Source organism: Hippopotamus amphibius, chromosome 2, assembly GCF_030028045.1.
Source record: "Hippopotamus amphibius kiboko isolate mHipAmp2 chromosome 2, mHipAmp2.hap2, whole genome shotgun sequence".
Classification (NCBI taxonomy): Eukaryota; Metazoa; Chordata; class Mammalia; order Artiodactyla; family Hippopotamidae; genus Hippopotamus; species Hippopotamus amphibius.
Genome location: NC_080187.1, coordinates 196,469,233 through 196,483,463, shown reverse-complemented (window position 1 = coordinate 196,483,463; position 14,231 = coordinate 196,469,233). Strand labels below are relative to the sequence as shown.

Below are 14,231 nucleotides of genomic sequence, written 5' to 3'. Positions count from 1 at the left end.
AGTTACTGATACATGAGGTAACTGCTGTGTACCTATGACTCGGCAGGTGATGAAAACGTAAGAGTATAGACTATCACTATTCACACTTCAGTCAAGAGGGCCCTACCATTTTCAGTAGTCAGCCAGTTTGTCCAGAATGTGGAATCACAGAACATTAAAGCTGAAAAAGTCCCTTTAAACCTAGGCCGTGCATTTTATAGATGATAAAACTGAGGCCCAGCAAGGCAGGCTTACAGCCCAAGGTTTCTAGGCTAGCAAGAGGATTCTAAGACATTATTTTTCCCCAAGGTGGTTATAATCACATTCCTTCATCAAACATGACCATTGATACAGAGCCAGCAGATAGCCCTGAATCACAACTGGAACTAGATGCTTCTTGAGTTGTCCAAAATTTCCTGGAATATGCTTCCATATCTAGGCAGAATATTTTCTTCCTAGTGTCCATTTTATCAGTTGAGAGTCAGCATTCCCAGATTTGTTTTCTTCACTCAATGTTGGTAACTTAGGTGATTTTAAATGAGTCACATCCCTTTTAGTTTCCCCTATAAAATAGAACCATTATGCTGCTCCCACCTGAAACATACACAATATAATATACTCGATGGTGCTATAGAGAACTCTGGAAATCAGGAGTTCTATATGGGAATATTAAATCTTCTCTCCCATTAGGAACAAAGGGAAGTCACAGTGGAATAATGCATCTGGTCAGAAATGTATCTCCTTGGCGCTACAAAGCCATTGTGCCCAGTTATGTTCAGTACAGTCCTAAGCAAGGAGATGACTTTCCATCCATCTCCACCCCTACCATTTAAACTCAAAGAGGACTTACCTCAAAGGATGATCTTCCATCTCTGACAACTACTGTCCCTAAAATTATGTTTTTATTTTATTTCAGTTTGTGTTTGTACCTGTTGTTTATACAAGTTGGTCTGTCCTTCAGAACTGAACTAGATGTTAAATTCTTGGAGAACCCAAACCTCTCGTTCTTAAACGTCTCTTTATTTCTCCATTTGCCCTCTTTGATCCCATGAATAAGAGCAGTGTAGATTTGAGAAGATTGCCAGATATTAATTAAATTGAAAGTCACTTACCATGGCCTGAAGTGTCCAAGTGACAGAGAAGACAAAATATAAATAATTAGACATATGACAGGTGAGAAAAGAGTATAATAATTTAAATAAGCCTAACAACTTAAAAATAATGTCACATTATAATGGCAGGAAACTGAGCTAATTGTACAGACATATCATGCTTTGCAGCATAAGATTTTTCCAGGCAAGATTTTGTCTTTCCTAATTTAAAACTAAAGTGATGACCTTCAGATGAAGGTTTTCAGAGCAAAAATTAAAAATTACTGGAATGAAGAAATTGTGCACATTGTCGCTAAAAGGGAAACTTCAGTTTCTGTGGGGGAAAATATATTTTCATAGAATAAACTATTAAGAATATGCCTCCAGAAAAACATGAAAACATTGTGAACGACAGAAAACACTTCTTTTTCATGTTGATGGGCTATTTGTTTTCAGAATTTATTACATACGATTATCAATTCTTTGCATCTCTGAGCAGTCCCCAGCATATTTCCTTATAGGAGAGTTTGTTGCTCAGAGTTATATTCAGGGTTAATAAAGGTTTTGATGACTTGGAAGCCATGATTTTCTTTGGAGAGTGGAACAGCTTATTAACTTGGCTAGACTTGACCTTAATATAAGAGAATAAAGAATTGATTAATATTATCTGCATGCTTCATAAAGTATTAAAGTTTACTGGGTTAAGGTGAAGACGTTAAAATCTAGCCTTCAACTGCAAAGTAAACTTGTGGTCATTTATAACACTGAGCACATCAAAGCCCAGCTGCCGCTGCCCCCTTGGCATGCTGTGTGATTTCTTTTCGCTCAATTACAGGGCCATTTTAACTCAATTTTTAATTTCAACTAATATCAAAAGCTGTCAAAAGGTTAGAGTTATTTCCTCCACCTAATGGATTTTAAAGAAATTAAGTATAACTCTTGCTAGCATCCAGCTTCTTCTGTGTTTTGTTCTATGAAATATTTACAGGCTAGGCATTTAATGAGAAGGACAATATGACATCTAATAAAGATAAAGACAAGGCATGCAATCAAAATGAATTAAACAGGAGTGACTCACCACATCTCTTACAATAGGCAGCGTTTTTTTCCTCCTGAGATCTGGCATGCTATCAATACCGTAAAGTCCCCGCCCGGCTCTGAAAAAGGGGAAGAAGGAATGATTTCAATGGGTGACTGACTTCCTATAAGAAAAATTCCACTATTTGTAGTAAAAAGGCTGGGGGAAAAAAAAAGTTAAAGGATTGCCATGCTGGTTCAGACAGTAGCAAAGATCCAAGACTCAAGGACCTTGCCCAAAAAGGAGAGACTCACTACCACACATAGTGATCACTTGCCTTCTTGGATAGTTCCATACTTTGAAACTTTATACATGGCCTGGTTTGACACATTGTTTTACTTTACCACAGAGAGGATAATCAAAATTGTTAGGTATATGGAACTTTGCACCTCGAGGAAGAAACAGAACCAAACCAGTTTCGGTGAAGGTTTGGTCTGTCTTAAATGGTAAAAAAAAATTACTTTTATTGTGAAAATATCATTTTTTGCATATATTGCACCTTCACTGATTGAACGCCAAAGTGGCATCTCAAGGATTTACAGATACATTTAAAATATTAGTGATTATCCCAATACCAGGATTTCCACTTATCTAACTGTCCAAAGAGAAATGCACAAGATTATAAGTTGCTGTACAAGGATATTCACTGCAACTTTGTTTTTTGTAGTAACAACAAAAGCTAGGTAACCTAAATATTTAGCAACAGTATATTGATTGAATTACAGTATATTCTACAATGGGAAGGGTGTAATCATTAAGTGAATAAGGTAAATATGTATGTGTATATATGAAAAAATACTTATAGTATGTTAAGAAAGCAAGTTTGCATGTTGTTATGTTTCATATGATCCCACATTTGTGTGTGTGTTTATATATGCAAGGAAAATATCTAGAAATATATTCACCAAATAGGTAAACCATAGTTACCTCTGTGGAGAGAAATTGGGTGAGAGAAAAAGAGAAGACTCTCCCTATGTTATAAATTTGGTAATGTTCAATGTTTTTATAATAACTTGTACCATACTTGCAGTTTAAAATAATTTAAAAATATATTAATATTTATGTTTATTAAAATAAGTTTAGGAGATTGAATTTGATTTTTTATTGCATCAAAACTAGTCTTTTTATACAATCAAAAAGGTGCTAACATCACCGATGACAGCTTCTTCTTCCTCTCACTTGGAATGCAAAACTCCTGCTAACCTCTAGCTGAGAGTCAGTTTTTGCACCGGAAACACCACAGTTCATACCGCTGGGTTTTAGCTGGGCTGCTCTGCCACTGGAATAGGCTACAACAGCCCATACTAGATTATCACAGCATTTTATTATCCAGTTGTCACTGACACAGGGGTTGTCTCTTCATTCCTGTTGCTTAATTTAACAAAGGGAAACCTCTGTCGTGTTGGATCTCTCTTTGTAGCCACAGTCTTAATTCAAATACTTCCAGCTGTACTAATTTGGTGATCTTGGGCAACTGACAAAAATGCATTATTCAACTCAAATAAATATTAATAAAGGCGAAATATTAATGAAGATAAGATGGTAATAGTAATAATGCCATAACTTACATGTTTGAAAATGAGGACCAAATGCAGTAATAAATGTGAAATATTAAAACCACTGCACATGGGTAGGAAGGATGTCAGTGATGAACAAATTATACTTAAGGTCATGCACTTGAACTAAAAGTTACCTGTAGATCATAGAATACAGGACATGAGTAATGGCCGGGCAGAGATCAAGGAAGAGGAGAGAAAGAATAGGGGGAAGACATAAAAGATGAGAAGGGAGAAAGTGTGGTAAGGGGAGATGACATTTAAGTGGTCCACCACTGAACCTGTGAAAAAGGGGTTAATACAGCTTCCATCATTTTCTAGAATAATGCCAACTGACACTCTCTAGGTTAAGGGCTGTGATAGTCACCATGACAGTCAGAGATCAAGAATTGCAATCACAAGAGAATCACTGGCAGCATCTTCTTATGAACTGCAAGAAACTGCAGAGTAGAGAAGGGGGAAAGGGCAGTGAATTTTTTTTCTTCTCGACAGTCATCTTCACAAAGACTACTACTCTCTCAGTGTGAAGTCTTGCTACCCGCCTGTCCTATGTTCATATTCTTCCTCTCTCCCTGCCTTGACCCTCCCACATCCCAAACATCAAATACATGAGAAAAGGATTATGTGAGTGGGTTTCTAAAAGGATTTCTCCAGTTTCGTTTTCTCCAATCTAAGGCTCTGATTCCAAGCGGTTTCTACTTTTTCTCCTCTGAGAACAGAATAATAATGGCATAAAATGTACATCAATAAATGTCTTTCCACCACATTACATAGCAATCACACTAACTGCCTCCAAGTGTTTTGAAATGTTTTGACTCCTAAATAATATGACTTTAATAACTTTGTAAAGAAACACATTCAATTGTGATAATGGTTGAGAAAGTGATTTATAAACTGCCAAGTGTGATATAAATGAATCATGTGTTTTCTTCCTATCAATAGCAAATTATTTATTTTCGTTGTGTTTTCCTTCTCACGAAACTTAAATTCCCAAGCCAACCTAGAATTTTGAGCAACCTTATATATTCACAGATTCAGGAATCAATTACACATTTATATGTTCTTGAACCTCACACTTCACCCTTATGCTGTCTCATCAAAACAGAGATATCCAAGGACCCAGGCCAAACTTGAGGCCCAGTTACAAGACACAGATCCAAAATTCATCTCTGTCCCATCTGAGCTTGTCATTTAATTTCGTTAAACCTATATTTTGTAATGTATAAAAATGCAATAAAAATGTTCTCTTAACCTTCACAGATAGCCCTCAAAAATGTTCTTTATCAGGTTGTGTTTCCTTATATGTTTATATTCTCATCACTACTATAAGGAGTTTATATAAACATATACTTTAATGAGCTTATCCATCAAGTCATAATAAAGCTTTTATTTCAAATCTGAATCTTAAAAAACAAAAAAACAAAACAAAAACCCTGCCCTAACAGCCTCACCTCATGAATAGAGACGTGCTTGGTAAATACTGTGAAGCTCTACACAAATGTTAAATGTTTTCTGTAATATTTGTTGAGAGGCCTCCTAACCAGGAGAGATTTGAGTGCGATGAAATAACAACAACAACAAAAAATGGTGACGCCTGGAAAGAACAGCAGGTAAGTAAATCACCGACTTCACAGGCAAAAGGTCAAGTTCATGGATATCAGTTAAAGAAATGAGCTAGGCTTGATGAGGAGGAGGTCAGAGGGAGTCATCAACACAGGCAACAGCAGAGGAGTAATTCTGAAGGGAAATCTAATTCTAGGGAGGAAGCTGTTTGAGTTCAACCCTTTCTGGTACAGCTGATTGGATTAAGCTGCCTCTAACTGTAGTCAGCAAACCAGAGAATTTTAGCTAATATTTATGTGGGGCTTACCAGGAGCCAGATATAATGCTAACCATCATAGCCAATACTTACAAATACTACCTCATTTTATTCTCAAAAAAATCCAACGAAGTACAATTATTTCCCTCATTTTACAAATGAGGAAATGGAGGCATAGAATAATAGTTCAGAACCATCCCAAAGGTCATGATTGAAGTCAGGGTTAGCCCTGCCGGGATGTGGATTACCATACTGTACTGCTGACATGATTACATTATTCCACATTTACAAGATAATGAGTTGAGGTTTCCCATTAATCCCACTGTACCTTCAATAAACCTTAAATTGATCCATTTCCCAAGGCCTGGAAATATCTGGCAGAGCTTGATTTCCAATGCAGGAGTGTCTTGCCTCAAACCTCATGTTCTTAATAACTAATAACTAATATTTTTTTTGGTAGGAGGAAATCAGAGACCTGTCCTAGCTGACCTAGAGGTGATGCTAGTATTTGAATTTAAAAAAATGTATTCTAAGGGTATGATTTTCAGATTAGAAACCCTGTATCACTGTATAAGATAGTTCCAATCCTCCCCAAGTGGTTCCTCTCCAGATATTCAAGTGTTCTCCCGAAGAAAAGGGAGCCTTTTTAGACTACAGGCATTACAAATGAGATAAGAGAATGAGGAGATCTACAGAAATATCTGGAAAGTCAATGATCACATATGGACGATGGATATAATTTTATAGGATAATTTGAGATGTGTTCTAATACAACATTTGTTCTATTAGAAAGTCTTCATATTTTTCATGGTTTTATTTTTTAGTTCTTTGCATAATTATACTAAAAGGAGTTTACTGAGTTTAATAAAATCTGAGTATAAAAATATATGGCTATATACCTTGACTCAGGTTCAGTTAATTGTCTTGTTATAGAAAAAAATACAAATTGTTTAAAAGATATATATAGTATTCTGTAATTTTTAAGCAATCTGATACATAGATAGAAGAGGCAAAACTGATTTTACTAAGTACACAGTAATTATTTTTAATCTAAAATTGATCTGATAACATACTGAGTCTATACAGATTGGAAAAGAACTCTAAGAAGGCACCAGGAGAGTATTGTATGAAAACTATCAAGCAGGTTTCCTGAAAGTAGTACTTTCTGATTATGGAACAAAGAAGCGCTATTTCCATGTGTGGATGCTTGATGCTTAATTAGTAATATTCAGAGACTTGCTGATTTCCATTACAAATCAGAAAATTGGTAGGCTCTGTTTATATCCAAAGGAGTTGTTAAATTAATTGAAGACTATAGGTCTGAAAAAAACAAATCATAGTGCTTCTGCTTATTTCTGTGTTTCCAAGGCAATTATTGGGCAGGGCTATGTAATCAATTCTTTTTAGCATTATGGAATATTAAGGCAATGTAAAAGATTAACAATAAATCATAATAACTCCCTCTCCTCTAATACAGCTGTACTCTCAGACTTTTAAAAACAACTCTTTGTATTTATTTCATTATTTAGTGATAAACATACAATGATGTATATTGCTTTTTTTGCTTAACATGATCTATTTTATATACACTTTAATACACTTTTCTTGATGATTGTTACATACTTTATTCACCTGCAGCATATTAGGATATGTTATTTGGGATATTTTCCTTTTTTTTCTGGAAAAGATTGCCATCACTGTCAACACTGAATGAGTATTTATGTTTGTGTAGTTGATGATTCCCTCCCCCCAGGCAATCACCAATTCCTAAAGATTTTTTGATTCTTTAACTCACCAAAACTAAGATATCAACTGGCATAAGATCAAGCATTATTTTCTATATCATTGTTAAAAAAATCAAATTAATTTGATACCATGCTTTCTTAGCAATTAGAATTTAAATTTTATACTTATTGAAAGGGCCCTCTTTAAGTGACTTTGTCTACAGCATAGATTCCTGTCATGTCATATATATTTTTTCTATATATGAAAAGGAAAATATAAGTAAAACGAATTGTTATTCCTGAAACTGCTCATTCACAGTTCAAGTTTTCAGAATTACTCTCAGAATTGTCATTGTCTGGGACTTTTTCCAAATTACTTTCCTTTAAGCCATCAAGAGCAACGGTGATTGGGCATTATGGAAAACAGCTCTCCGTTACTGTCTCTTGTGTTCCAAGAAGCAGACGATTCTGCTACAGATTTTGGTGCTAGTGGGCTCTCAACCTTACCAAAAACATCAAAGGAGACAAACAGGACTCCAATCCTTCCTCAAACCATCCTTATTTTTCTAAACTGAAGCATTAAGAGATTGCAATTGTCTAGCCATACCACCAGCAATAACAATAAAATAACACTTTCCCAGGGCACTTTTAACTAAGTTTACAAGTGTGCAGGCTTGTGAACTCTTACAACTGCTGCTTGGCTACCAATGTTTTTAAGACACCATCAGTTATTAAGATTCAACTCCACTTGATATAAAGTATAAAAATGTACATTATAGATAAAACAATTCTGCTATCTCCCTCCTGAACTTTTCCATTGATAGTGCCCCAGTCCAGGCTTTATTATCTTAACTGATCTTTTAGAATTTTTGCCAGCCCATTTTTTTTTTTTTACATCACCAACAGAGAGACTTTTCTAGAACACAAATTTGAAGATACTCAATATGCCTTAGTGTCTACAAGATATAGAACAAACCCTTTACATCCCAGTAAGGTATGATTTTTCCTCTAGTCTCATCTCTTTCTACTCTCCCTATACTTCCTTGTTCTGGTCATCTTGAACTCCTGTAGATCCACGGAGGCTTCACACTACTCCCTACTTGTCTGTTTTTACTCTGCTATTTCCTCTACTGATACTGGCCTCCTCACTGAGTGGCATAAGCTAACACCTACCTACCTCTCAAATGAAATGTAAACATAACGCTCATCAATCCATAAGGCAGATGTAAGTACATCCTCCCCATCAAAACCAACTCTACTTGACTGTGACCTCAATATCAGGATGCTCAGTGGGAGGGGCTGGAGAGTGAGGGGAGGAAGAATGGGGGAGGATCATGGCTCCCGCTTTTAAGACAAGCTTCTCAGCAGTTGTGTGGGTTAAAATTAAATATTTGCTACTGAGAGAAGGACTTTTTGGTTGAACTGGGGCAGAAAAACATTTGAGAACAGTTATTCTAAGTCTTCTGCCATAACCCCGTAAGACCACATTCTGTTTGTATACATGGATGTCCCTGCTAGGATATAGTTTTCTGAAAAATGAGAATAAATCTTACTCATCTCTGCTTCCCTAGAGCCAACTCTGGCATGTAGCAGGGAAGACTGAAATGTGGAAGGTCAAGTGAGTAGGCCTTGACACTGGAGAGATGAGACATTAAGCAAGCCATAGCCTTGGTTTAGAATGTAAGATTATCTCTGAAATAATACCTGGAAGGAACAAGACAGAAGCCTGTGGACAAGGGCAAAAGTTAAGGACCACACACTGAAGTGGGTTAGCAGGCAAGGACTTAGTCATTGGAAGAAGACAAGAGCCTAGTTACTCAACCAGTAAATATTTTTTAACCTCTATGAACCTTAATTAACTCACATGGAAAATGCAAAAATTGCCTTTGTAGTGGCATTGTTGGGAGCATTGATTGAAAAAACATGTGTAAGTAGATTTGTGTGTTATTGGTAGCAATTATTTTATTATAAACTTGTTATAGACAGGAACATTATTGAAGTTGATCGAATGTTTGCTGGCCTACTGCTGCCCTACAGGTATTTACATTCCTCCAGTGAAGGAGTAGATTAGTAACAGTCTCAGGCAGACATGTACTTGTGGGTAGCTATCTACTTAAAGAATTAAAGAAAGAGAAGGGCAGAAAGCCAAAGCTGCGATTGTCCTCCATGCGGTATTCTGAGCTCTGTTAACTTCCTCTTCTGACTCAGCTTTGGTCTAGACTTCCTTTCTCTGCTGATCTTGCTTTGGTTAGCACCTCAGCCCTGCTGAGCATGCATCCTGGCTGACCTTAGTCCTTGCCTAACCTTCATCTGCAATCACGGTCCCAGTTATTTAACTTTATGTTGGACAAAGTTCTCACAGGTGCCCCAACCAAGTTCATTTTTTTCTGTTAGTTCTACTCTTGAAAAACACTGCTTTTATCCTCTCAAATAGCTGTCTAAGCCCTGACTTAAAACATAAATAAAATTCAAAGCATAAAGATTCTCCTCAGTACTAATCATTCCAGACTCCTCTATCTTCTCTTCATTACTTCCTGGATTCTCTGAGCTGTGCCCATAAAGTAGAATGTTTGTCTTTATTGACAATTACATCCAGTCCTCTAAACTGATGATCTCTGTGGAGGGAACTACATTAGAGACCAACATGATATCTCTTAATAAAATTGATACAGATGTTATTTCCTTTTGCATTGGAGTGATCACTAGTTCCTTGGTGGAGAATGAGATGAGCCAGCCCTACATATCTATCAGTTCCACATCCCAGGGTTCAATCGACTGTGGGTTGAAAATATTTGGGAAAAAAAATTCAGAAAGTTCCCAAAAGCAAAAATTGAACCTTCCATGTGCTGGCAACTACTTTCATAGCATTTACAACTATATAAATAGCATTTACATTCTACTTGCTATTGTAAGTAATCTAGAGGTGATTAAAAGTATACAGGAGGATATACATAGGTTATACACAAACACTACACCATTTTATATAAGGGGCTTGAGAATCTTTAAATTTTGGTAACTGTGAGGGCTCTGGAACCAATCTTCCACAGATAGCAAGAGGTGACGATAACTGGCTTGAGTTTAGAGGCCATGATTGCATAAAAATATAGAAAATTATGTGCAGTGGGACAATGCTGTTCCCATCTGAGAGGCCAGAGGGAAATGAAACTTATCAGGTAGAGCATATTCTTATCTTCAACCTCTTGCTCATTCTGGGCATGTGTTAATAAAATAGTGAACTGGCATATCGAATTGCCATCATTTTTAAATGTTTTCCTTTCTCCTTCTTGCTTTCATTCTCTTATTCTTTCTCTAGTTCATATGGTAAATTTGTTTATGTAAGGAGCATGTTTGCTCTGCTGAGTGCCTGAAGCATGGTGGCTATCAATAAATAGTTTTTAAGTGTTCTTGAATATTTCCACAAACTTGTCAGCACTTTTAAGTAAAAACATCCATTTTAGAACCAATTAACTTTCTTGCAAATATTTTTGGATGTCTCCTTTTGATTTCTCAGTTTTCATACTATCACCATTTCCCCAGTTGCAGAGGCTTAAAATCCTTACTAACAGCTAATTCAAGTTGTAAAACTTAAGTAACCTAAGAAATTATATATTCCAACAGTCTTATATTTTAGGCATACAGAAACTGAGCTGCATAAAATTTAAATACTTGTCTAAGACACCCAGCTTACAGCAGCAAGTTAGACATTTTTAGGGCTCCAGACCATCACTGATGCCCTTCCCTCTCCTTCGCTTCTAATATCCAGGAGACATCAAGCCTTGTCCATTTCTATGTGTCACAGTCTCTTTTCCTTCCTCACATTCTCTCTCATTTGTATCTTTCTTTGTTATTTGCATCACCACAATTTTGTTGTGAATTTTATCTTATTTTATCTGGAATTGTTTCCGTTGACTTTCTAAGTACTAACTTCCTTATCCTTAGTTTATCGTGAACAGAACTGCCACATTCATCTTGCTATAAGTACATAGCCATGAGACTAACATGATGAAAGCAATGGTTTAAGAAGACCAGTCTGGCATTGCTGTCCATGATGGATTAGAGGACGGATAAAGGAGACAGAGAGATGGTCTAAAAGATTGCTGCAGTAATTCTGGATTCCTTAATGAGGGTCTTGACTGAGGTGGTTTCACCACTTTCTTTTTCAATCCCTTCATTCTATTTTATGAACTCTGGTAAAATTCCCAATTCAAATTGCTATAATATTTTAAAGACTAAATGGCCTCGTTGTCAAGGGGAGCCTTTGTATTCTACTAAATCACTTTCTCCTTTCCTAGGCATTGACCTCTTACCACTCTGTAATGCTCTGTAGTACTGTAAGCAGGCTTTTCCTTTCAAATCCTTGTTCTTTTGAAACATGGTTTCAGAAGTGCTGACTACCTCATTATTCATTTTTACCTGATTTTTTCAAAAGCTAATGTCATTTTTAAGTTTTTGAAGACATAAAGGGGATGTAAAATATTCACCATTCTGATAGTAAAGGGGATTGCAGGCTATATTTCTAATTATTAAAAATACTTTTCATAGCAAAACAACCAAATGGTACTAGGTTTTAGTACAATGAGTTGCAGAAGTGAAAACCTAAAATACAGCTGTTAAACACTCCCCTGAAAATTTCTCAATGTTAGTCTTACAGGGCCAATGTCAGGTGTCAGGGGTTAACTTCTAACAACTCGATTATTATATGTATCTTCTAGGGCTCATTTCCTTATTTCATCAAATAGAAAATATAGCATTTCTAAGGCCTGCAATTCCTTACACAAAAAAACCTTTCTTACCCCTCCCATAACATCATTTGCACCTAGATTAAACTCATAACATCACATACTATACAACAGAAAACACACACAAAAAATGCAGCCCCCAAACTTTCTCATGACTAAGCAATTGTTATTATCTGGAAAAAAATGCCCTTTTAGTTAAAACTGATGCCACATAGGGTCTTGATCTAGGGTTTTAGTTTTTAAACTCCTAAACTAGGCTTCTGTGGCACAAAGCTATAGAAAATATGAAATTGTGTGTATTACTGTTCCTTGGCTTAAAGCTAATTTTCTTAGTAATCTCTCCCTGGAAAAACTCTGCATTCATTTATACATAGTTTATAAAATACAATCATTCATAAGTTAATGAAACATCAGCTTCTTAATACGCTTTACTTAAAGGCCATTAAATACAATCAAATATCCAATAGCAAAGAAATTACATTTCTCAAAGCTGAAACCGCGGATTCCTTTTAATCATGCTGTTCTTTAGAAATATGCTGCATATTTAATCCCTTGAAATTTTTAATAATCCGTCTCCTATCAATAATGAAAATTAGTTTTTTAACAATCCCCCCTCCCATCACTAATGAAAACTGGTAGTACCTAAAGACAGAGGCTAAACCATTAGGTGGTTGCCAGACTTTCACTGCCAAGTCCTCTCTTATTCTCAATGTTTTGTGAATCCTTTTTATGGTTTGCTCTATGATAACAGAAACACAAAGCATGACATAGACTTTGGCTCAGAATAAAGACACATCCTATCCAATGGTCTAGCTTTGATAGATCATACCAAGAAAGACCCTAAGGCCCTGCTGACCACAAAGGGAAAAGAACAGAGTGAAGAAAACTCAGGCTCTGTGTATCTCAGGAAGAATCCCATTCACAGACGAGACAGCCAAGTCAAGGCCTGGTGATGTGTTATCCCCTGGTTGTCTCATTATTTTAAGGGATTTTACAGAATTCTTGCAGTAGGATTAAAATATACTTTTAGAGAAACAGTAAATATATGCCAAGTACTGGTTTAATGAATTGCCAACCAGGAAGTGGGTGTTGGAGGGATTCCGACTGAAACAAATATGCAGGGACAGAATATTATAATATCAATTATTTATTTTAAAAAATGTTTCTCTAGCCACTGATTCCAAGCTTGTTACTTCTCTCCCTCAAAAGCTTCATCTGTGCTCTGACTCCCTGGATCTCATGTCCTATGACTGGAAGACTTCTGGCACCACTGGACTCAGCAACAGTCTCATATTTATGAGAGTTTCAAACATAACCACCTGTTATGCTTAGCAAGTTAAGAAGTGGCTTCACTACCTTGTCCATTTGCTGAAAAATCATTCCTTTGCGACTCATGAAGGTACTCAGAGGAATGAATTCCCAGGGGTGTACAAGGGATTAGAAGCCTACGAAGTTAACAAAATTCAACTGCATGATCTTAAACAACTTTACTTAATAGCCAAGGACCAATTTGACCATGCTATCACTGTACTCAATTTACTCCTTCTATAATGATAGTTATTTGCTCATATCTGATATTTCAGTTTACAGACTGCTCAAAAACAGGAACTATACACAACTTATTTTTCACCTCTAATATTTAGTATAGGATTTGACACATATTAGTATTGGTACACATACTACTTAGTAAATAAGAGTAAAATTAATGATTGGAAGAATTCAGTGATTTTTTAGGCATTCCTTTTTAAGGCAAATAAACATATATATTTAGAATCTCGAGTAATTAGAAATCAAAACACCCTCCCAGTTCTCATCTGCCTCAGGATCTAGAACAAAGATTATTATTCCAGCAAGTATGCTTCTCTGAAAATTGAAAAACAAATGAAGTCATTATTTTTCTAATCCAAAACGTTATTCTTACTGTTCTTAGCATAGGAGCGCTTTACCTACCCAATGCAGTTGGGAGTTAAAATAGAGAATAAGTATTGTTTGTTCCTGATGGGTATAACCTTGCATTTTCAGGTAGAGTTACAGGAATTGAAATGAAGCTTTAAAAAGCACACACCCAGCCAAACGTAATTACAGTTATTTAAACAAAGGCAAATCCATCTAGGTTTAACTTAATGTGTCATCAACTCTGGCTACCAGACTGTCACACTAGTTTTCTAGAAACACTTTTTAAACCCAGTATTTCAAACAAACAAATATAGATGTAATTAGAATGGAAAGGAGAGGGAGGAACCCA

General features: G+C 36.0%; 1 protein-coding gene across 3 annotated transcripts in view; it reads right to left on the bottom strand.

Annotated features, from left to right (window-relative positions):
• The window catches only part of UNC13C (unc-13 homolog C), a 620,639-nt gene that overhangs the window by 387,390 nt on the left and 219,018 nt on the right, over positions 1-14,231 (bottom strand). For 2 of the 3 annotated variants that reach the window (XM_057724491.1, XM_057724492.1), the window contains 2 exons: positions 2,149-2,227; positions 1,092-1,097 (listed from right to left, as the gene is read on the bottom strand). In XM_057724491.1, coding sequence (XP_057580474.1) covers positions 1,092-1,097; positions 2,149-2,227 — 85 coding nt within the window. The remainder of the gene's footprint in view (positions 1-1,091; positions 1,098-2,148; positions 2,228-14,231) is intronic. The other variant, XM_057724493.1, reaches the window with a different exon arrangement.